At 41.1% G+C, this 24,296-nt stretch overlaps 3 protein-coding genes across 5 annotated transcripts in view; 2 read left to right on the top strand and 1 right to left on the bottom strand.

The window, feature by feature from the left end:
- The window catches only part of cmip (c-Maf inducing protein), a 45,184-nt gene extending 34,764 nt beyond the window's left edge, over positions 1-10,420 (top strand). For both annotated transcript variants that reach the window (XM_023955992.2, XM_023955993.2), the window contains exons 12-21: positions 2,570-2,596; positions 2,688-2,736; positions 4,042-4,149; positions 4,229-4,345; positions 4,667-4,807; positions 5,275-5,322; positions 5,413-5,559; positions 5,641-5,746; positions 5,826-5,896; positions 7,289-10,420. In XM_023955992.2, the coding sequence (XP_023811760.1) occupies positions 2,570-2,596; positions 2,688-2,736; positions 4,042-4,149; positions 4,229-4,345; positions 4,667-4,807; positions 5,275-5,322; positions 5,413-5,559; positions 5,641-5,746; positions 5,826-5,896; positions 7,289-7,342 (868 nt within the window). In that variant the 3' untranslated portion in view covers positions 7,343-10,420. The remainder of the gene's footprint in view (positions 1-2,569; positions 2,597-2,687; positions 2,737-4,041; positions 4,150-4,228; positions 4,346-4,666; positions 4,808-5,274; positions 5,323-5,412; positions 5,560-5,640; positions 5,747-5,825; positions 5,897-7,288) is intronic.
- A 562-nt stretch (positions 10,421-10,982) lies between these two features.
- tgm2l (transglutaminase 2, like) overlaps positions 10,983-24,296 on the bottom strand; it is a 109,220-nt gene continuing 95,906 nt past the window's right edge. For both annotated transcript variants that reach the window (XM_078948946.1, XM_023955994.2), the window contains exons 2-15: positions 24,044-24,214; positions 22,584-22,814; positions 22,323-22,441; positions 20,631-20,759; positions 20,361-20,538; positions 20,163-20,283; positions 19,980-20,083; positions 19,769-19,911; positions 19,591-19,690; positions 17,678-17,823; positions 17,481-17,610; positions 17,242-17,402; positions 11,980-12,116; positions 10,983-11,493 (exon numbers count right to left, since the gene is read on the bottom strand). In XM_078948946.1, the coding sequence (XP_078805072.1) occupies positions 11,280-11,493; positions 11,980-12,116; positions 17,242-17,402; positions 17,481-17,610; positions 17,678-17,823; positions 19,591-19,690; positions 19,769-19,911; positions 19,980-20,083; positions 20,163-20,283; positions 20,361-20,538; positions 20,631-20,759; positions 22,323-22,441; positions 22,584-22,814; positions 24,044-24,214 (2,084 nt within the window). In that variant the 3' untranslated portion in view covers positions 10,983-11,279. The remainder of the gene's footprint in view (positions 11,494-11,979; positions 12,117-17,241; positions 17,403-17,480; positions 17,611-17,677; positions 17,824-19,590; positions 19,691-19,768; positions 19,912-19,979; positions 20,084-20,162; positions 20,284-20,360; positions 20,539-20,630; positions 20,760-22,322; positions 22,442-22,583; positions 22,815-24,043; positions 24,215-24,296) is intronic.
- LOC144992482 (cytochrome P450 2F2-like) overlaps positions 17,705-24,296 on the top strand; it is a 29,055-nt gene continuing 22,463 nt past the window's right edge. The window contains exon 1 of the mRNA XM_078948949.1: positions 17,705-17,844. The gene's annotated coding sequence lies outside the window, so the exon portion shown is untranslated. The remainder of the gene's footprint in view (positions 17,845-24,296) is intronic.

Raw genomic sequence — 24,296 nt, 5'->3', positions numbered from 1 at the left:
AGAACGTGGGGGTCAGCAGACATACAGACTTTTATTGGAGCATCTAATTGGTCAGTTTACAACTTGAACTACACAAAAAAATGATATGTTTTGAAGTTTTTACTGACGCACTTTTGTCGGAGTAACAAAACAAGTAAAACCTGCACAGCTGTACATATTATTACCTGGTAAATAGGAGCATTGTTGAAGTTTCTAATGTATCAGGATACGAGATCAGGAAGAATGAAGCATCAAAGCAAACACAAGAATGTAAACAGCAGTTCTGTCAAAAGGTTTTTTTTTTACAGGTTCATGTTGAGAAACACTGACACCAAAGTACAGGTCTGCCAGTCTTTAAACGAGTCTCCATCAATCACTAACTGACAGATCAATATGTGGGGGCAGATTTAACAAAGTTCTAATACAGTTATGTTTAATATTTAAAAAAATCGCTAAATGTCGGTAAATGTTGTCCAAGTTTTTAAAAGCCGTGTTGCAACAGCTGCTATGGGAGGGGTGGGGTCAAACACAAGCTCCACCTCTTCTTCCACATATTTTAAAGTCACTCGACGATTGTTGTTGTGAATTTGGGCTATACAAATAAAATTGAATTGAATTAAAATAAAACAGACAGAATTCGCTTTTATGAATCCATATCTTTGGTTGAAGCAGAACAGCGTTGAGCAAACCTTCCATCGTGTTGTTGTCGGCGTCTCAGAGGATGCAGCCATGGTTCTGATGGCGCCCTGTTGGGATCCTGCTGCTGACGCAGGTGAACTACATCACCACGTCTCCTTCCTGCCCCCCTGAGAGTCGGCTGTTGTTGATTGAAGCGGCCCCGGGGTTGTTTTTGGCTGGCCCTCTCAGAGCGTCATTAGCGTTGACCGGCCAACGTTCTGTTGTTTCTCCGCCGAGGTCTGTCCCAGGCCTGGGGCTTCATTAACAGTGGCAACAATTACCCCCCCTGTAATGGAAAACACAATGAGTCATATGAGCGCATACTGAAATCTGCCTCACGCTTACACGGAAGGACTGCTACTGTTTACAATGAGTTCACTGGGTTTTTAGAGCCACTGGAGGAAGTCCATCAGCGCTTTTTTGTTCATTTTTGTTCAAGTTTAGCATCAGAAAGAAATATTTCAGTTCCACTTTTGTATCAAACTGTTGCCATATTCGAGTCAAGTTAACAAACCAACACTGCAGTTCAAACACATGCTTCCCTTGGACTTTTCTGAACAATATGTATCTTCTCATTGAAGCTTTCTATAGCTACCTTTCTGTAGTTCCTCAATAGATTTTATACTTATTTTTTTTTGCCTCTAACTTAAACACTGCAGTATGAAGGCCTAACATCAAATTGAACAAAATAATCTGCTGACTTGCTGCATTTGGTTTGCATTGAGGACTGTGGACGTGCTAAGACATTTATGAGTTAAACATGTTTGCTGATGACATCCTTCTGTTCCCGTGGAACAAAAAGGTGCTGCAGGGTTCCACTCCAGCAGACAACTCAACTCCAACAAGAGAAAATAAATTCTTTGATTGGAATAAATGCGGGAGGAAAGAATACAACTCCAAAAATGTTTAAGCCAAGGGATGATTGCGTACAAAATGTTCATGTGTTCTACACTTTTTTTTTTTGTATTTTACAAAAAATTTTACCTTCATTTTACCTTCTTAAAACAATAAACAAAAAAATATATACTTTCAAAAGATGGCGAAAACCAACAAATGTAGTTTCCTTAGTTTTAACACAAACCATAACTCTAAAATATAAACAAAACATTTCTTATTGCTCATATTTTTGGAATATTTCTAACAATTTTTTTGAGTATGTTGACTCAAAAGTTTATATTAAAGTTTTTCAAAATTGCAAATTCTTTTAAATTGTATTCTTTTTTTCACATTAATTTAGTATACTATGCGGTAAACATTTATGATGCACTTTATATATTAATTTTAAAATACTCATTGGGACTGAATCTGGGAATTTCGAGATTTCTTAAAATTTAAAACTAATGGAGCAGATATGTGCATTACTTCTTGATGCTTTTCTTTTATAAAATGAGAATGGATTTTCTGAATGCTTTGATTGTGTTTCCCCAAATTTCAATAGAATAAGTCGGGTAATCAAGGAGTTATATAATAAATATTATGCACCGGTATCTAACAACCATTTACCTTTACACACAGCATAGCGATATTTGTGTTTTTTAATACAGTTAATATGAGATTTCCAGGAAACCTTGCATTTCAGACTTTTCATAATTTAATGTATTTAATGTGCTAGAAGTTTCTTTTAGGGCCAAAAAAAGGCTTATATGACTCTCAGATCCTAATCGAGTTGTTCAGACATTGGCGGTTCTGTCAGAGGAAGCCGCCAGTGTGTGAATGTGTGTGTGACTGTAAAGCGCTTTGGGCCTTGTAGGTAGAAAAGCGCTATATAAGTATACGCCATTTACTATTAAAGGGGTTTGTAGTTGGAGTTCATGTATGGGATTGTTCTCAAACTGTTAAATCTGATAGAACCCCTGATCTTAAGCATGTTAACATGCTGTTTCTCACATATGTGTTTGTTTCCTCCCTGCAGAGCTCTGGCACACGCCAAATTCACCAAGTAAGTCCTGCAGTCATCTGCTCGCTCCTGGAGGAAGAGGAAGAGGAGGAGGAGGCATCAAACTGATTTAACGCTCCTGTCTCTGTTTCAGGGAGCTGAAGTACGTCATTCAAAGGTTTGCTGAGGACCCGAGGCAGGAGGTGAGCCTCTATGTGAGCCGTCGCAAAAACGCTTCTGTCATGTTAAAAACAGCATTTTCACTGGAGTGAAGCAGAAGTCCATGAGTTCAGAGGTCCGGTCCATTCTAAACATAAGTGTCCTGCTCGCCGTAGTTAGAGAATAGCTTTTAGTTTTAATCATTCAAGACAAAATAATATTGTTGATCGAATTCCACAATATTCCAATGTGATTATTCCAAACAACAACAAAAAACTTTTGACTTGTCAAAATGCCTCCAATGAAGCGACCGTCACATGAAAGCACTCTTATTAAAGATCTTTTATCCTCCATGTTTTCTTTAAGATCCACATAGAACAGAGCCAATGGGGACATCTGTGTTGCGTTTCCTGCAGTTAAAGGGCTGAAAGCAGTTATAAGTTATAAGAAACAGTTAAGGCATTAACCTGAAGTAAATGACGTGAGAGAAATACTGTGGTCATTGTGAAAGCTACAGTACAAAAGACCAATGCTCCAGTGCAGTAAATATCCTGGTAGATTATCACATAAACTACATTCTTCTTTATTCTAGGTGAGTTTGCTGAGTTTATGGTGTAAATACCTGCAGAGCTGTGCAGGTTCCTGCAGGCACTTTTTGACCTTTTTACAAAGAATCAAAATCCATAAAAGTTTTAACCCTTGTGCTAACTTAGATGACCCCACCCTTGCATTGACGTGTTCTCCCTACCATGACAAAGGTGGATAAAGGTGGAAAGATTTCATGTAATCCATGGACACCAGTGAAGATCACAAATCATTGAAGAAAAAAGGTTCAGCGCACTGTCTAGTGGGTCCAGATGACCCAACTCCCAATGGTAAAGTGCCTAGGAAAGCACAAGGGTTAACTCTGTTTTTGTTTAATATTTGGGCAACGTGAAGAAGACTCTTTTGGGGATGTGGTTCTCGTTCAGGGCTCCATGTTGTCTCAGAGTCTGTGGGACTCCTCAACGAAGAAGCCTTTTTACTGAGATGACAATCCCAACCTGAAATAAAAAACATTCAGTTTCCTGAAATAAAAAACATTCAGTTTGCTGGAACACTTTCCCTGTGGCGCCAAGACTGCAGCGTCCCAGTTAGAAACAAAAGCGTGGTCCCTCACACAGTGATTGTGTTGATGATGCTGCTGTGGCAACTGTACACAGTTATGTTATGAGGTTCAGATTGGAAAAAAAAACTCCCCCATTGATGCTTTTATTTTGAATAACCGTGGATTCATTCTTTTATTTTGCTACTAGGATGCTTTGTTTTTACTTCAGCTCTCAGAAGCTCGTGTCCCATCTGTCTTGCAGGTTCACTCCTGTCTGCTCAGTGTGCGCTCAGGTAAAGACGGCTGGTTTCAGCTTTACAGTCCAGGGGGCGTGGCCTGCGATGATGACGGGGAGCTGTTCGCCAGCATGGTGAGTCTGACAGCTGAAACCTTAACATCAATGCAGTTGCGCCGATCGTTTTATGTGAGGAGGTCTTGTTCTCTTCCAGGTGCACATCCTGATGGGCTCCTGCTACAAGACCAAGAAGTTCTTGCTGTCTCTGGCTGAGAACAAGCTGGGCCCCTGCATGCTGCTGGCCCTGCGAGGGAACCAGACCATGGTGGAGGTGCATCTCCTCTTCCTCACTCTATCCTATTTGGCAGGCTGATGAACGTCCTGTAGCTAATAGATGCTGTTTCTGGTGTTAAACAATCATATCTTTTCTGATTTTAATTAACAAGAAAAATACTTTAGAAGATAATCTGATTTATTTTTTTAGAAACTTGAGGGTGATTTTTAAAAATGAGACACCAACCAGTCTGACCATCTGTTATCACGTTCCTCAGAGGAGGTTTTAGCCAGGATCTTGAGATACTTTTGCACAAAATGTGTATTTGATGGTTGAAGGGAAGTCTTTAAAGTTTGTGCTGCTGCTCTGTTTTCACAGATCCTGTGCTTAATGTTGGAGTACAACATCATCGAGAACAAAGACACGCAGCTACAAATCATCTCCACCCTGGAGAGCACCCAGGTGGGCTTCCGCATGTACGAGCAGCTCTGCGACCGACAGCGAGAGCTCAAAGAGCTGGTGAGTCCACCTCAGGCCGTCCTTTCAGTTCCCTTTTATTTCTATAGCCCAAAATGACAACTCAGTTGTCTCGACGGGCGTCACTAGTTGTACAAAATGCGTGATGCTCTCACAAGGTTGCAGCTTTGCTTCGTTTTGTGTCTAGCTTTTTATTTAAATCAATTATTTTAAATGTTTTCATTGTAATGTGATCTGCATGTGAAAAAGCAGCATCAATTTGCTCTTTTAGGATTCAGATATCTTAAATGACCCTCTGGTGTTTCACAAACAATTAAAAGGTCGGAACCAAATCAGTAAAAGATTGTTGTATAATGTATTATAAAGAAAAGGAAATTTTTTGTTTCCGTTTTATCAGTTTAACCTGAACCTCTCAGAAATGCCGCTGCTCACTTGCACCACCTTTAGTTCTATATAGGTACTGCAGGGCCTTCAGCTCAGATTTGATTTTTTTTTTTTTGTCTCCTTAGCAAAGAAAAGGTGGCCCCACCCGGCTCACTCTGCCCTCCAAGTCCACGGTGAGACCCCGCCCCCCAACAAACACACACCAGGTTGTTAGCAGATTTGTTTTGTTCCTTCATTAACACCCCCCCCCCCCCTTCCTGTAGGATGCCGATCTGGCTCGCCTGTTGAGTTCGGGCTCCTTTGGAAACTTGGAGAACCTGAGCCTGGCGTTCACCAACGTCACCAGTGCCTGTGCGGAGCAGCTCATCAAACTCCCGTCGCTCAAGCAGCTCAATCTCTGGTCCACACAGGTGCAGCCCCCCCTCCACCAAAGAACCGACAGATGCTGTCCTTGACCCGAATCAGCCTCACCTTTCATTTGCCTTCTGCAGTTTGGCGACGCAGGGCTGAGGTTGTTATCGGAGCACCTGGCCTGCCTTCAGGTTCTGAACCTGTGTGAGACCCCCGTCACGGACGCCGGGCTGGTGGCTCTGAGCTGTGAGGAAACGCTCAAATGCAAACTCCCGTTGTAGTTCTGCCACGAGGTTCTGAGCTGCATGTTCTCTGTATCTTACAGCGATGAAGAGTCTGTGCAGCCTGAACATGAACAGCACCAAGCTGACGGCCGACACCTATGAGGACCTCAAGGTAACGCAAACATCTGCTGCTCTCCACCAAACACTTTAGTTTTCACCGTGCGAACAGAGAAGACCTTGAGTCCTGCTCCAGTCATATTTTGCTCGGCTTTAAAAGTGTTCCCAGTGATCTTGCAATCATCATTTTTTTAAGTCAAAATCCCCAAAACCTGTGTTGTTTCTTGGACAAAGTTTGTGCAGCGCAGCAGGAGTTCATCAGAATCTCACCTCTGAGTTGTGGGCGAGACTGTTGGCCTGGAAGTCAGCCTCTGTTGATATGTGTATAAAGCTATTTTTTTAAATTCTCTTTAATCAATCTAGTTATAGGTGAGCGTCTGTGTGAACTCTGCTGCTTCACAGACATCTTAGCAGGAGAAAAAAACATTTTCAATGGAGTGGTCTCTAAAGACCCACAAGAAACAAGAAAATTAGGCTTAAGATTACATTTCTGTGTATTTCTAGATTTAAAAAGATGTAAATCAATAGCAGAAAAAGATCATATTTTTGATGCAGGCCACATGCTAAATCCATGTACATCTTTGTTTTCCTGGTCTGAGATGCTATCTGGTCTTAAAAATGTTCGGCTGGATAGCTCCAATATTGTTTGCCATTTTTGTTGCACCGCTAATGTAAGGTTGAGGTTGTGAGGGGCTGTAAGCTAGCAGGAAAGCACGTAAACAGAGAGCTGAGAGGAAGGAAGGCAAGGTCTCTCCGTGCCAACGGTTCACGCCCAAAACTCAGAGGCAAATTTCTAATGAACTACTGCTTCTCTGCAGAAACTAAAGCTTTATACCCTTCTATTTACCCCTTAGTATTATCTTGGTAATAATTAGCTTTTCATCTTTTTAAATTAGCATTGTTTGATATAATTATTTTTGGAAGTATATTTTAGTCCACTTAAACATGTTTTGCTGAATCATTGTTAAACTTTGTATATAATTTTAGCAATATTTAATATTAGCAAACAATGCTAAAAATGCTAAATGACATGTTTACTGAAATGATGACAAGCTGAAAATGCTAAACTGTTTGAATTACTGAAAAAAACATGTAATGCACCTGAAAAAGCTCAATTGTGTTTTAATATTAATATTAATGTTTGTTGAAATCAAATACAAATTAGAAAAGGAAAAGAATTTGCTTTTTAAAATGTAAGAGGAGGACTTATAAGGAAAAAGTGGGGGCCTAACATAAAGCCCTGTGGCACTCCAAAGTCAATTATGAATGCTGCATAATATGACTCTGTGAGATTCAGTGTACGTGGGAGGATCGGGCCTCTACTAAACCACAGCTCTTTAAATTCATGAAGCTTGAAAGTTTTTACCTTGTTTGTTCAATTTAAAGTCAACAGTCAGAGGGAAAAGTACATCACCTGACTGACTTTGTTGTTTTTGGTTCCATGCAGGCCAAACTGCCCAACCTAAAAGACGTGGATGTTCGGTACACAGAGGCCTGGTGATCGTCCACAATCCCCCGCCCCACTCCCCGTCTACACCCACGCACACACACACAAAGACTGAAAGGCGAGGCCATGCTTCATCCAGGAAGTCAGATGTCGTTCTGGCGCCAGGATCACGACGTTTCATTCAGCTTCATTTTGCCCCCTTTAGTGAAACCAGACCAAGAGGTCGAATCAGAACCACTTCATGGACCGTATACTCCCAGGGAAATACTGTACAACGAGAACTTTGAGGACTTGAGTGACTATGCGAGGCCTTTGTCTTCAGCCTTTCAAGTCTTTTCTTTTCTAATACAACCTGAATTGGGTTCCTGTAAAGGACACGCCCCCTGCTTTTCGCCCTGTTGTGCAATGACGGAGGCTCAATCTCTGAACGATCAAACGGATCCAGGATGTAGCTCCGCGAACAGACGTGTCCACATGAGAGCGCCTCTTCGGATTCTCCTTCTCATCCACTGGGAAGATGGAGGTGCTACCTTGGAGAAAGAAGATTGTGCCTAACCCCTTATGTAAAAGCAAAGGAAAAAAAAAAAGATTTTTATCAACGTGAATTAACATATTTTTCCAGATATCTGTGCTTTCGTATGATACATTTCTATAAATGAAGAGACGACCCACGATGCGTTACAGGAGCTCTGTAGGAACACTTTCAGTGTAAATAAATCCCTACCCCGTTTTGCAGAACGCAGTAGCTAGGTGGGGAGGTTTGGGACTGCCTCATATTTATATAATCAGCTGTTCAAGGCCAGAGACCTTTTAAAAACTCGACCCCAACGCCAACAAAGAGGACAGCCACCGGCGGACGTGTCTGTGCCCGAGGGGGATCATGCACAGGCCATCACCAGCTGAGAGTTGTATATTTTCATATCCTCTGCAAGATTTTTTTGGGGGGGTGGGGGGTTTGGAGGACCTGCCAAACCCGGTCCTGGAGTTCAGCTGCTTTGTGAAATTGTTTCCCCCAAGGCGTGGATTCGACCCCGGCTGCTTGGACGTTGATTTTTACCCGAACTTCTGCTGTATTTATACTCTACTGGGAAGTTTTTAGGCTTTCGTAACCCTTCGCAGCGGGCGGGACGGATCTCAACCACACGTTGAGTCTGGGTGCTGCAGCAGGACACGCCGGTGGAAGGGTAGTGTCTACATTCCTTTCAAGCGGTCTGCCCAAACGCCAGCGGCCATCATTGGGTGTAAAGAAACGGTCTGACTGCATCCATCCGTATAATTTATTCGAGTTAGTCTTTAGATGTTTGGACAGGACGCCGTCCACAAGACTTATTTATTGGGTGCCATGACGGTTTTCTGTCGGTCCGCAGACTCGGTTTGTGTTTGGGTCTCACTTTAGACATCATGCTCTTTCATATCCTGTATGATGTATATACACGTGTAAATAGTGCTTTCCTCTTTTTCAATCCCTCTTTCCTCCCTCTCCCCTCAGTCGCCCTCTGCTGGCGGTCTGTTGTTGCCTTCATCTGTGTGGTTCTTTTTGTTTTTTTTTTCACACAAAGTGCACTGTAATCTGAAAAAAAAAATGTTTCTGATGCATCTTAATAGTTTTTAAATGTTTCTTTGATTTGATCACTTAAAGGTTTCCTGTTTTTTTCTTGCACGTTCATCTAATCTTTTTATTTTGTAAGTGTTCTTTTAAAAAAAAAATGGTTTGGAATGATAAAAGTGGTTTATTCACTTTTCCATCACAGTTCAGGACTGAAGAGGAGCAGTCCCGTCCGTCCAGAGCTTTTATCGTGTTGCTCGCGGCGGTTTAGAGACTGAAGCTGACACTTATGTTCTAATTGTGGTCTTTTTTTGTTTTGTTTTTTTACAAAGATGCAAATGTTCCTCGTTTCCTAAACAATTTTTAGATAATCATATCAGAGGTGGAATCCACTGAAGCTTTTTTTTTTTTTTCTTTTCTTCAATAAAGCTGGTGGTTCCACATGTCGACGAGCAGAAAACTTTACTGTCCTTTCTTTTGATCCCTGATGTTTTTGTCCTGTTTGCCACTTTGGGAGGGGGGAAAATATCCCGAAAGGAGAACTCATTTAAAAATGTTTATCCATTTATTGTGATAATCCAGCCAGCAGCCGGTTAGTTTAGTTTAGCAGAAAGACTGGAAGGGAGAGAAACCGCATCACTTGACACGAAGCTTGAATCTTCATGTTCAGTTTGGTTCTATGCTGGTGCTGCTAGAGGCCAGCAGGGGGAGCCCATTCTCCATCATTAGTCAGAATAAGCATTAAAGAAAAAACTATTAACAGATGAAACTGATAAAAATGTCTCTAAAAGCTTCTGTAGCATCAATTTGGTTGTGTTTTTTTGGCAAATGTAATAGTTTAGGAGTCACATGACAGGATTAACCTTACAAACACGGACTTTGTTGAAACCAATACATAAAAAAAATTAATTTCCTTAAAAGGTGCTGCATACTGCTTTATATGCTTAAAAACTCTGTTTTCGATTGTCGATAAGTTTATCTTGAAAACTACTGTTACTACACACTTACTTTTGCCATAGTAACCAGGCAGTTTGTTATTGGAGCTGTCGATCTATGACTTATTGCTAAAATAGGATGCTACCATTTTTACAGGATGTCCAAGTAGTTTTTTACAGAAAACGCGGAACAGATCTGGGCTGTTGGAGGTGAATCCAGATGAAAAGATTTTGTAAAAAACCTTCGCATTATTTGGACAGTGAACGCATCGTCAGAAAAAGTTTTGCTGTTTGATCAGCCGGTTTCACGTCAGCATTCCGACAACAGAACAGTGTAATCAAGCTGTTGCACATCTTTTTCCGCCCCAAACATGAAGAAAATGGAGTGGTTGCTATGGACCATCACCTTCATTCAAGCCAACAAAACTGTTAGTGAGGTCCAGGTCCTGAGAACCATGCAGGGTTCTCCGTGGTTCTCTCTTTTCCAGTCGCATTGATCTGCTTCTCCTGCTGGGTTGTTATTATATAATTATTATTATTGCTGCTGCTCCGTGGCTGTTGTAATAAGAATACAAACATCTTTGACAGGAAGAGTAACAACTATGATGTGAAATAATTTCAATCAAAAATAAAATTGTCTGTGAATGTTTAGCTGTGTTGTGGCTTCTTCAAGTATCCTCATGGAAACTTAAGTCTCCTTACTTTAGGTTCGTATGGAAAGTTTACATAAATTTTGTTGAGTATACAGTGTCAAATTAGGTGGAGGAAGTGGGTGGAGTCACCAGCAAGATAAGAATAAAGGGACCGTTTTTGGTGGCTGTCAGTGGAGGAAACAAGCAGAAAAATCTGGGGAAGGCTGCGAGGGGAACCCAGGAAGAAAGAAAAAATAGAAAGGATAACCTGTCCAAGAAATCCAAGTTAATGGGTGAAACTAAGGCACCTTCATTTTGGTGACGTCATCCCTTTTTTCTTTTGGATTTACATTTCCATTACATCGTTTGGACGTTAGAATTTATGTTTGAACACTAGAAGAGAGGCTACAGAGAAAAGAATGTTTTTCTTCTTTTGGGAGAAATTTGGATACCATGGATTCACATGTTTATCTTTAGTTTGTTTTAAAAATGTAAATGAGTTGAACCCTAATTTCTGTAAAGAGTTTATTTCATTCAGCTGGCAACGACTGAACTTTTTTGATAAACAAGCACAGAAAAGGTTTTAATTAAGTGACTTTTTCAGTTTTTTATTATTCTTTTTTGCTGTAGGTTACTCTAAAATGAAAACAACACTGTGACAAAAATGTTCAAATAACATGTATGTAAATGGGTGATGGTAAAACTAATAAACAGTAATGAGAGTATGAGGCAGTATGCTTCTTGCATAGCTTCATACATCAAACTTTAACTTTGCTTTTCCCAGCTGCTGAGTTTGTTGGATCAGACCTGAAAGATTATCAGGCTACAGGAAGCTATGGGCAGCAGAACCGTCCTGTTAATTCCAGAGGAAAATCCTGTCAGACGAACGGGTCAGTCAAAGCTAAGTTTCCAAAAATACCCGAAATTCCTCGGATGTAATTCCCGGTTATCTTCCGGACGACCAGAGTGGCGGTTCCCTTCACATCCATCAGTCTGTCTGAGTCAAAGTCCACCAGGAGCTTCCTCACACCCGTCCTGATGGGGGAGAAGGGGAAGCTTACCTCCACTCTCTGCCCCGGTAAGATTTCCCCTCTGAGAAGAAAAGTGGAAATATTGTTAGTGACTGAAGGGAAATTGTGATATAGTAATACAATAAATAGGTAATTTAAATATGATTACATTAATATTGTAATATTATTCAAATATTAACATTTAATATCAATATTTTGATATTGATATTTAATACTAATATGATGCAGTGCTATTTACTGTTAATTACTGATAATGATTAAATATTAATTATTTATATTATAAATATTAATATTATAATATATAATATAAATGTAAAAGTCACATGGCTAAAACCAGTTTTGCAACTGCAGAGGGTGTGCTTATGGTTAACATGTGCTGCCACCTTGTGGTCAAAGAAATACATTGCACTAAACTACTAGCATTTCACTTTATACAGTAAATGTTGAGTGTGATGTATTGAATTCTAGAGGCAAACATTTGGAGTTTGAAGTAAAAATTGTGAAAATAATTGTATTCCTTCTTTAAAAGTCCCTCAGCTCTACTTACTTCACATGGATCTGAGTCGCTGATAGCAAGCCTGCCCCCTCCACCGTGAAAACACCACCCTTCAGTGGAACTGGCAGAGGGTTGGTGAAGGAGATCTTAGCAGTCACTTGTTGCTTGACCGCAGCCTTCCCCTGAATCTGAAAAAGAAAGAAAATAGGGGGCTAAAGTGTTTGCACATAAAATAAAGCTTTGATTCAGGCTTATTGTTCATTCACATTCAGTCATTCCATTGGTTCCGGATGGTGTTAAGGATCGTTTACAGTTTTCCTGTTTCTTATTTTGACACAACTCAAGGGTTGATGGGTTTAGGGCTAAATTTCTAGACTGAATCAAAAGATTCAGAAGTTTACTAACTGATTTGGTTTACAATTTTATGAGTCAAGTCAGTGACAAATTTGTTCTCAAAATTCATTTTGTTTTACTCAAAGAGTTTACACATGATTATTGGTTTGAAATAAAAAAATAAAGTTTAGGAGTTTGTCATAAAACTCAGAAATTCCTTTGTTATCTTAATATGCACAATGAAATTAAGATGCTCCCAAGGTGTGTAACCCACTCCTCGTGTGAGGCCTGCTGCTCTGCTAACCTGCTGCTGCTTCAGTCCACTCCTGGTTCCACTCCTCGTGTGAGGCCTGCTACTCTGCTAACCTGCTGCTGCTACAGTCCACTCCTGGTTCCACTCCTCGTGTGAGGCCTGCTACTCTGCTAACCTGCTGCTGCTTCAGTCCACTTCACTTTTCAGGAGGCATCTCCTGCCTATCAGCATAGAGCTGTCGACAAGATTGTGCCCAGCACTGCTAACCTCTAGCACCAGGCCGGCCTGCACTGCTTACTTTTGAGTGGCAACCAGTTTAAATAGCGATGTGGATTAACTGTGTGTGGCTGGTACTCCTTTGGTTCATCCTGTGGGTTGCTCGCCACCCAGTGAAAGCCCTGTTCCAGCACCCTGCCTCCGAGGCTAAGCTCCACATACCCCTACATAATGCACCTGCTTTCCTCCAGCGACTGGATCTTCCCTACATTTTCCGCCGCAGAACTATTCATCGGGGCAGTCATCGGAACTTTCAATATGACAACTCCAGCTCCATCCCTTCTTTTTGGTCCACTACTCGCACCTTAAAGAGAAACACGGGTCGCCGGGCTGAACGTGTCCTGGTGCGAGTCCCAAGAACGTCGAACACAACCACCGGCAGCAGCTCAAAAGTAAACTTTGGTCTACTGAACACCCGCTCTCTCACCAAAAAAGGCCATCTCATCCAGGATTTGGTGGTGGACGGTAAATTAGACTTTTTATGCCTGACTGAAACGTGGCAGCAGAAGAATGTCTTAATGGATCTGAACGACGCCACTCCAACAGGGTTTGTTTATTTCTCCCAACCACGTGTCACTGGTCGTGGAGGTGGTCTTGCATTAATTTTCCGTGAGTGTTTGAGAGCAGCTCCTATGACAGTTCCTACCATCCAGTCATTTGAGGCCACTGTATGTCAGCTTTCTGGATCCACCCCGACCATCATTGCCACTATTTACAGACCACCAAAACCAAACAAGGATTTCATGTCAGACTTTTCAACTTTTCTAACATATATCTCTGCTCTTTCACCAAATGTTTTATTACTAGGAGACCTAAATATTCACCTGGATAATGTTAACAATTCACTTACTAATGATTTCCTATCCTGTTTGGAGAGTTTTGGTTTTCAACAATTTGTTGATTTTCCCACTCACTCAAAAGGACACATTCTGGACTTAATCTGCTGCTCAGGTATCATACCCATGGACTGTAAATCAAACTTCATCCCGTTTTCCGACCATATGCTTGTGACATTTAATGTCAATTTGTTTCTTTCCAAACACAAGCCTTCACGCAATATTACCTTCCGTAATGCTAAGGGTATCAACCTGGAGAATTTATCTGCCCTGATCAGTGAACTTCCAAATACAGACAGTTTTACAGCTCCAGATCAACTTGTTTCACACTACAACACACACCTGCACCACATCCTCAACACACTTGCTCCACTCAAATCCAGATCTGTCTCATTCACCTACACTGCACCCTGGTACACCCCCTCTCTAAGACAGTTAAAAGCAAAAGTCCGCCAACTTGAAAGACTCTACACCAAAACCGGACTAAGTATCCATAAAGACATGTACACACAGCACATTCTCCACTATAAAGAGTGCATCTCTAAAACCAGATCTGCTTACTACTCCAATCTCATCAATTCAAATAAAGAAAATTCAAAGATTCTTTTCTCCCTCATCTCTAACATCATCAAACCTCCTGACTCCCTTCCATCACATCTCTATTCAACTGATTTCTGCAACACCTTGGCTTCATTTTTCACCACAAAAATCCACCTTATTCATCAACAGCTTACCCCCTACTCTGCTCCATTTCTATCTTCCATTCCATCTTTTACGTCTGATGATTCGTTTTCTTCATTTACCCTACCCACAGTTAGTCAAATAACTACATTAATTAAAAAATCCAAACCTTCCACATGCCAGCTTGACCCACTGCCCACCATCCTTGTTAAAGCTACAGCTCCCTCTCTTTGTCCTCTCATCAACATCATAATCCATGCTTCCCTCACCTCTGGAATCGTTCCTCCTGCACTGAAAACTGCTGCTGTCACTCCCATACTTAAAAAACTGGGTGCAGATCCCACAGACCTCAATAATTACCGTCCCATTTCCAACCTTCCATTCATTTCAAAAATTCTTGAGAAAGCAGTATCTGCTCAGCTTCATGCTCATCTGTCCTCCAATAATCTGTATGAACTTTTCCAATCCACCTTCCGTCCCCTTCATAGTACTGAAACTGCTCTTCTAAAAATTACTAATGACCTTCTCCTCTCTGCTGACTGTGGTTTATTATCCATCCTTCTTTTACTTGATCTCAGTTCAGCTTTTGACACCATTTTTCATTCTATCCTCTTGAACAGACTCTCTTCCATTGGCATCTCTGGCACCGTCCTCTCCTGGTTTCATTCCTACCTGTCTGACCGTACTCAGTTTATCCAACTGAAATCTTTCACTTCTCATTCTGTCCCCATCACAACTGGTGTCCCTCAGGGTTCTGTGCTCGGTCCACTCCTCTTTATTATCTACCTTCTCCCGCTTGGTCATATTTTCCAAAAACACCACATCCATTTTCATTGCTATGCGGATGACACCCAGCTCTACCTTTCCAGCCAACCCAACTCCACACTGCCTCCATAAGCACTGGTTGACTGCATCAATGAAGTCAAATCCTGGTTCACCTCAAACTTTTTAAAACTCAATAGCAATAAAACTGAACTTCTTCTGATAGACACCAAATCCACCCTGAGCAAGACCAACCATTTCTCTCTTTCCATTGACGGCTCCACCATCTCTCCCTCCCCTCAGGTAAAGAGTTTGGGTGTCATCCTCGACAGTAGTCTCTCTTTCACTTCTCACATAAACAGCGTCACCAGATCAGCTTACTTCCATCTACGCAACATCCAACGTCTACGTCCCTCCCTCACTACTCAGTCCACTGCTGTACTGGTACATAGTCTTGTTACTTCCCGCCTGGACTATTGTAACTCTCTTCTATTTGGTCTCCCACAAAAAACCCTCCATAAACTTCAAATGGTTCAGAATTCAGCTGCTCGTATCATCACACGCACTCCCTCCATCAACCATATCACACCTATTCTTCAACAGCTTCACTGGCTACCCATCCCATTCCGCATTCAATACAAAATCTTGCTCTACACATTCAAAGCCTTTCACAACCTTGCACCTCCATATCTCTCTGACCTCCTTCATGTCTCCATACCTGCTCGCTCCCTCCGCTCCTCTTCTTTTACCCAGTTTTCTGTCCCTTCTGCCCGTCTTGTCACCATGGGGAGCCGGGCATTCAGTTGCTCTGCTCCCCAGCTTTGGAACTCACTCCCCCCTGACCTCCGCAACACTGACACACTCCCACATTTCAAATCAAAGCTAAAAACTCATCTTTTCCAAATGGCCTATTCACTTTAACATTAACCTTTTCACGTTTTTATATATTTTTTATTTAATTTTGTATTTATTTAAATTGTTGTTGTTGTTTTAAGTGTTTATTGTATTTTTAACTGTATACATGCTGTGCGGCGACCTTGAGTGCCCAGAAAGGCGCCTTATAAATAAAATGTATTATTATTATTATTATTATTATTATTAACCCTTGTGCTATCCTAGGCACTTTACCATTGGGAGTTGGGTCATCTAGACCCACTAAACAGTGCTCTGAACCTTTTTTTCTTCAATGATTTGTGATCTTCACTGGTGTCCATGGATTACATGAAATCTTTCCACCTTTATCCACCTTTGTCATGGTAGGGAGAACGTGTCAATGTAAGGGTGGGATCATCTAAGATAGCACAAGGGTTAAAAGAATACATAAAAGCCAGGAATGGACATAAAAATACCTTTTAAGTATAAAAACAGAAAAAAGATCCAGATTTTTCTTGTATTTTTGGTCTATCTTGCCCGGTTTTTCCTTTTTGAAGACAAGTCTGAAATAAAATATCAAAAACCTAAATAATTCAGTCTTCATTGTGGATAATGTTTATAAAAAAGAGAAATGAGAACAAGCTTACCAGAGAGCTATTTTTGTCTTAAAAATAACAAGAAAACTAGAAAGATGATAAATTAGATGATAAAAATTAAATCTTGTAAATGAAGGTCAATCAAAAAAGAATTTCAGCCTCATTAAATAAGGTAACACCAACGCCTTTTTAGGTGTTTGGCCCAAAATGTAAATACTTTTGCATAAGTGAGGAACAATATTTACTCCTAAAAATATAAAACAGCCGACATCTCTGTTTATGAAGAACTGTAGATGTTCAAACACAAATCATTTTATTTCATTTATGTTAGTTAATATTCTGGTTATTAATTTCTAACCTGCTGTCAGCCTTCAGACCGATGAGGATGAGGATTGAGGGATTTAAAGTGGAACTGAATGAAGAGTCATGTCAAAGCATCCCACAATTTTCGGTTTACATAATAATTTAAACTTACTAGTTCATGTTTTAAAGATTCTATAGTGTGTTTTTGAGTCCTGGTATCTGCTTCTTTACAGTCATGTGACCAGGATAAACTCCTCCTACTTTACTTTGAAGCTCTGCCTGCAGTCTGTTTGTACCTGTGAACTATCATCTGTACAAAACAAGTGTTGTCATGGTTACATGGTCACAGAAAGGGCACATTTGAAAATACTGACTGTTGTAGGACATCCATAGCACGCACCTGTACGAGCAGCTCAGGGACGCTCAGTGGGACGTCGGCCACAGTCATGAGGGGTTGGTTCTGCCCCTGAGCCTCGGCGAAGGCTTTCACCCTGATTAGGTGATGCTCGGAGGTGCACTCGGCATAATCCTTGTAGCGCAGACGCAGCACTTCTCTGTGGCCTAAAAAACAAAAGGTTGAAGACGTCAGTGTGGTTTGAAAAAACATCGGAGCGTCATCTGCATCAGAGCTCTGCTGACCCTCATGAGCTGCCACCGTCACCCTTATCATCTGCCTCTGGCACTCCCCCTGGTGGACAGAGTTGTACGTCACACCTGTGGCCAGCACCGTCAGCTGAACTTGGGCATCTTCGTCTCCGTCGTTTCTCACCTGTGAACCCACAGTCATATTCACAGCACCAAAGACAACAGATCGGTCCTCACCCTGAGCTGCAAACCTCTGCGATCACATCGAAGTCGGATCCAAAAACCGGCCTTGCATGTTTGATGAGCAGCTGCAGTTGTGGAGGTTCTGTGCTCTCATTAGTCGGCTGTGTGACTCGACGCCCCGCTTTCTGAAACACGGTGCGCTCTTCCTTGGACCCTATTGTGAAAAAAATTACAGGTAAGCAAAAAAACTTGGCTGCATTGTGGTCCAGTGGTTAACACTCTTGCTACACAGTGAGAAGGCCCTGGTTCAATTCCCTGCTGGGACCCTTCTGTGAGGAGTTTGCATGTACATACATGGCATGGGTTTTCTCCAGGCACTCTGGCTTTCTCCCACAGTCCAAAAATATGCTTCAGAGGTTAATTAGTGTCACTAACTTGCCTCTCTTCACCCAACAGCAGCTGGGTAACACCTGAGCTGTAGTTATATTGACTCAAAACATTCCTGTTTAGCCGTGGATATGACTGAAGGGTCCTTATCCACACCTCTTTTCATTTTCTTTTCCCTTTCCTTTCTTTTAAAGTAAATTTTATAATGATTATGTATGTTTTCAATCTTTGCAGTGTTATGTATTGTGATTTTAATTTTAATTGTGACTTTTCCTGTGTTGTGAAGCACTTTGAAGTACTTTCTGTACGAATTGTGCTAAACAAATGAACTTGCCTTGCCTTGCTTTATTGTGTCAGTGTTAATTTGTTTTGGGGTGAGGGTATTTGAAGTAATATTTTAGTGTCCGTAGACAGGTCCCACCCTTATCTCCAGCAACTTGTTGTTTTGGCTTTCTACCACTCCAACTTCTTTACCCCCCCTTTTTTTCTCCCCCTTTGTTATGTACCCTTATTCAAAATCTCTAACTCTTCTTCTTTCTTCTATTTTTCCATTCACTCCAACAAGAAATGTATGCAAACATAATCAATACAAATAATATTTAGCCTCAAAAACAAAAGGAGTTTATTCAAACATACACCTCATGTGTCTGAAGATTCATAACCCCTCTAATGTAACTGTAAAATATGTGGATGGATGGATGGCTTGTTGTCATACTTAAATTAAACCAATAAAAATGACAGTTACAAGTCCTAATAAGAACGTTGATCACAGTTCAAAGGTCAAAATCAACATTTGTAGCATCTGTATCTAGGACTGTGTAAGTTAGCCCCGAAATTATTATTGATATTATTTAAAATGTAGAACTTTTTTAACCAGATACTTTAAAGCCCATATGTCAATAAACCATTGACTATGATAAAGAAAACAGGCCACACTAGGCAATAGGTTAGCTGTCTCGGTGAAATTCCTAAGTGCGTCTGAGGTTGTGCCCTGATTTAGTTGATGAATAAGAGCTAAAAATGAAACTCAACCTGATACAAGACAGGAATCAATTCAAGGATCAATTCTGTCCTTTCTGATTAACTCTGTTTCACCACAGCTGTAGCTTCAATGTTGACATTTTTTTGACTGCCTTAACTCTTTGATCGTTTAAAAAGCAGCCTTGCGCAGATATGCAACACTGCACAATAGTGAAGTGCTTACATAATCAACGTGAATCAGTTGATTGTGGAGAAAAGCGTCTTTGCGCTGTCATGCAGCATTGTGAGTTGGTTATCTGTTTCACATTGGTGAAAAACCAATATGTAGAGCCACTTCTCTTCACGTCAGAATCTGCTGATTTAAGTCGATCCTGTAAAAATTCATTGAGTTACGGTGTGTCAAAGACTCTGTGTTATGGAGGTGACACTACCAATGTTAATAGATTATTACCTAAAGCCGTCATTTTAAGACAAATCCAATTTCCTACCATGAATCAACACTAGAACAGTAAATAATAGATGTTCTCAGCAATTGTATCAAACCAAAGAAACAAAGATCCAGAGCATTGTTTATATGGGAATGTGAGTATGGACTGACACCAGGTTTCCTCACCTTCAGGATATTTGTAGAGCACAGTGAGATCTTCTCTGAAGTCTCCATAAACACTTTTAGTGCTGATTTTTCTTCCCACTGATTTCTGGTCAACGTATACCTGAGAACAGAAACAGGAAGTTATTTGGAAGTTAACTGGTTTCAAATAGGATCTCATGGTTTAAAACAAACACAACACCTTCTGTCGCTGGCCGTTTGGTAGGACCCTCCAGTGTGTGATATCAGCATTGACCTCTGCGAATACAAAGGGAGCGTCGTACTTCACTTGCAGGTTTCCCTCCTTAATGGCCGTCACTGGACATGGACCACAGCAGAACACGCCTGAGGAGCAAACCTTCATCAACTCTGCAGTCTGTCACACAAAAAGAAGGTCAGAGGTGGTTCTGTACCATCACTTCTTTCCTGCGGGGTCGGGTCCAAAATCTGCCAACCATCGTTTCCTTTTGGAAGATCATCTCTCCTCATCCAGGACTCAACCCAACAGTGAAAGTTCCTGAACCAATGAGAAGAAAAAAGAATTCACCACAAGGAACTGACTGTAAGCAAAAGCAAACCACAGAGTTTGGTCCCACCAGGTGCTGTCCTGCCGGCTGTTAAAGGTGTCTACTACGTCCACACAGAGGTTCCCATCCACGTCATGAGCCGAGCAGAAATTTGTGATGAGGCGTGTAGGGATTCCCAGACAGCGCAAGACTGTGGAGCAATCAGGTGCAGATCAGGTAAGTTTGACCACCAACACAGGGGACAGTTGGAGTTTGCGACAGCCTCACCTGTGCACGCCACACCGGCAAACACCCAGCACTGGCCGTACTTCACTGCTCTGGCTCTGGTGCTGCTCCACTGCCGAAGGATGGGGACACTGCCAGTCCATTTACTCGGAGCAACTCCGTTAGAGTACGGCGGTGTCCAGCTCCCAAATAACACGCCGTGATCATCGTTGGCATTGACCTGCCGAGGAGGAACAGACTGCACGTTTACAAAATCAAATGATCCACTCATGTCATGTGGTTTTGTTTAATCTGTTTGCTTGATTTTGTCACCATCGCAGTGATAATCCTGCTGATGTACACCGGGTCAGCTCTGCATTCCATGTCCATCTTTGAGTTCTTCAGGGCTTCTCTGGAGTTGTCCAGGACTTCAAAGCAAATGTCCATTATATTGTCTTCAAACTGAACAATGAGAGGGAAACCAAAGAAAGAAAATAGTTCATTATGAGCATATTTGTTTGACACTTTGCTGCGTTTTCTTTTTAACAGTCTTAAATGGCAGACATTTTAATAAGACCTAACTTCTCTGCGCTGGTGATGCAGTATATGATAGTTTTTCCAGGTTTCTAGAAAACATTGATTCATAGAGCTACAGTGAGGGGAAAGTCCAAACAGTTGTTCCAAATCCTTTAGAATTAGTCGGGTCGTGTTCAGGATCAGTTCACAAAAAAATGTGGTCGGCGAAAGTCTGGGAACTGCTGAAAAAAGGTTAACTTTATTCATTCATTCATTTTCTGTACCGCTTTGTCCCTTTCGGGGTCACGAGGCTGCCGGAGCCTATCCCGGCTACTTGGGCGTAGGCAGGGGATGCCCTGGACAGGTCCCCAGTCTGTCGCAGGGTAGAATGTCCACAATCACACACCCATGCACTCTCACACTCACACCTATGGACAATTTAGAGTTGCCAATTAACCTATGAAGCATGTTTTTGAACAGTGGGAGGAAGCCGGAGATCCCGGAGAGAACCCACGCATACACGGGGAGAACATGCAAACTCCACACAGAAAGGTCCCCAATTGATGTATTTTTCATGTCCCCCAGCCAGGACTTGAACCAGGGGCCTTCTTGCTGTGAGGCAAGAGCGCTAACCACTGCGCCACCGTGCAGCCCAGGTTAACTTTAAGTGAACCAAATGTGTCTAGTCTGAATACACCATAATAGTTGTAACAGATGTCTTTGTGACTCACGTTCTGAGTCGGATCAGTCCAAAAACCACTAAAAGAGGAAAGTCTGTCCAACCCTCACATGTGATTCATAGCTGTGGCAAGCGATGGAATAAAAAAATAAACTGCAGCATTTAGTTCAAGCTAGACCCGTCGACTGTATTTAGAAAAAGTGAGTGTTTGTCTTCAAATTTTCCTAATAGACCTGAACTGGTCCGAGCAAATGGTTACCCCACCCCACCTTTTCCTCTCTACAGTCTACTGCTTGCTCTGTATGCGAACTATGCAGAAATGCCTTCCATCTAATCTGTGGTGATTTAACACAGCAATTTTTGCAGATTCTTCCACAGGTTTCCTTTGGAACTTTATTCTAATTTTAGCATCTTCAATTATCTGCTTTCAGCTGTGGAAATTGCTGCGGAAATTCACATTTTCTAGCTTTATTTGTGAATTTAAGTTAACTCTGTACTTTTATGATGGACATGCTTTCTTCAGTGTTTTTGATGGAAAAGTTTTGTTTGTGCTGACACAAGAAAATACTTTCAAACTGAGGTGATTTATTTTCATATAAGATAATATTCCCGTCTGTCAATCTTGTTGTCTGCCGTCTGTCCTTGCAGCAAGTCGTGAGAGGACCAACCCTTGTTTGAGCGGTTGACCAACATTTTCACACGTCTCCTCAAAATTTTTCCTTCATCCAACAAAAAGATTTTCATGTCTGCTGTCACACTACTGTGAAAATTCACACAAGCTGAACGCTAACCTGACAAAAACACACACAGTAAAACTGTGTCCGAGTTACCTGCCCATAATTCCAAGGAATACTGCTAATGTATTCCGAGGTACCCCTGTATATGATCCCAGTCTCGTTCATCACGTACTCCTGCAGATGAGATTCTTCAGGCAGGTATACAGCATCATCTGCCAACACACAGACACACACCCTTCAGGTCACATGATGCATAATACAGCACGAATTCCTCATACCTTTAAGAGGAAAAACTCATTTCATTCAAACATTGAACTTTTATTGAAAAGATGGAAAAAGGTCTTGACCCGTCACCTTTGTTCCAAGGGTTGAACAGCAGGTGGAAGCTGACTCCCTCTATTTTTTGGACAATGTGTCCATCGGGTGACATCACTAGCACAGCAAGACGGTATTGGCCGATGATAGCATCCGCTGGGCTGTGCAACGTCAGCATCACTTCATCCTGCGCTGCCTGCTGGGAAAACCACCAGTGGTCTGCACCACCACTCTCCCTCTGGACCTTGATCATGACTTCATCTCTCTTTCCTAAAAAGTCAAGGAGAAAAAAATATCATTGCAAACTACAAAGATATCTATCTATCTATCTATCTATCTATCTATCTATCTATCTATCTATCTATCTATCTATCTATCTATCTATCTATCTATCTATCTATCTATCTATCTATCTATCTATCTATCTATCTATCTATCTATCTATCTATCTATCTATCTATCTATCTATCTATCTATCTATCTATCTATCTATCTATCTATCTATCTATCTATCTATCTATCTATCTATCTATCTATCTATCTATCTATCTATCTATCTATCTATCTATCTATCTATCTATCTATCTATCTATCTATCTATCTATCTATCTATCTATCTATCTATCTATCTATATAGTTATAGATATTGTAATTTTACTTATTTCTATTCCAAGAATAACAATTTAATAATGAGGATACACAAAAATATAAAATCATAAAGGCAACCAGAAGAAAAACACCTCATGTCAAAAAATCTAAACGATAAATGGGACAAATCCAAGAAAAAGAAAGACGAAAACAGACATATAATCACAGCTACAAAGATTACACTCAGCTCCCCATGTCTAAAAATCTAAACAAGAAATGAGACACATCCTGGACAAGCCCCCATCTTATGTTACAAACTGATCTGTTAGTTTAATAGAAAACCACATTAACATAATTACTTTTCACAAAGTAAAGTAATGAAGAAGTAAACATTAGAAACAGTGAAAGGTTGGAGTTGTGAATTGTTATTTACAAATACACATGTATAAATAGATATTATCGTATTAGTCCAAGTATAACAATCTAATATTAAGGATAAATCAAAATCTAAACTCATAAAGACAACAGGAAGGAAAAACATGGACGTCTAGTCACAGCTACAAAGATCCTACCCTACAACCCATCTAAAAATCTAAACAAGAAATGAGACTTATCACGGACAAGCCCCACTTTTATGTTACAACCCAGCTCATTTGACTGCTTAATAGAAGAACAAACACTCTGAAGTAAAGTAATGAAGAAGTAAACATTAGAAACGGAGAAAGATTGGAGCTGCTAATCGAAAAACATCACAAGGATTTCAAACTGATACTAAAAAAAGTTTGATGACTCCTGTAAATGTTGGGTTTGTAACCTAAAATTGTTCATGCGTATCAAACTGTTACTCCTGTAAGCACAGTGGAAAACCATAGAAACAGTTTAGAATCCCAGCTGGCTGTATCAGTGCTCACCAAGGTGCAGGACCAGTTCCAGTTGGCCGTTCTGCACCGTAGAGTCGCAGATCTGTACTGCGACTGAGAAGGGCTGGCCTCTGCGGACAATCAAACGATCCCGATCGATTTCCTTCGTACGGTGAGAGGAGTTGTTTTCACGGCTTCTCAGGTCCACGTTGGAAGTCAAACCTGAAGGAAACCAACAGAGAAGTGACATTTTCAGTGAAGCTGTTGGTTCTTCACCCAAGATATTTTCCGAACCTAAATAGAG

This window comes from Oryzias latipes, chromosome 6, assembly GCF_053564925.1.
Source record: "Oryzias latipes strain Hd-rR chromosome 6, Olatipes_Hd-rR_3.1".
Classification (NCBI taxonomy): Eukaryota; Metazoa; Chordata; class Actinopteri; order Beloniformes; family Adrianichthyidae; genus Oryzias; species Oryzias latipes.
This window is presented reverse-complemented; position numbering and strand designations above follow the sequence as displayed.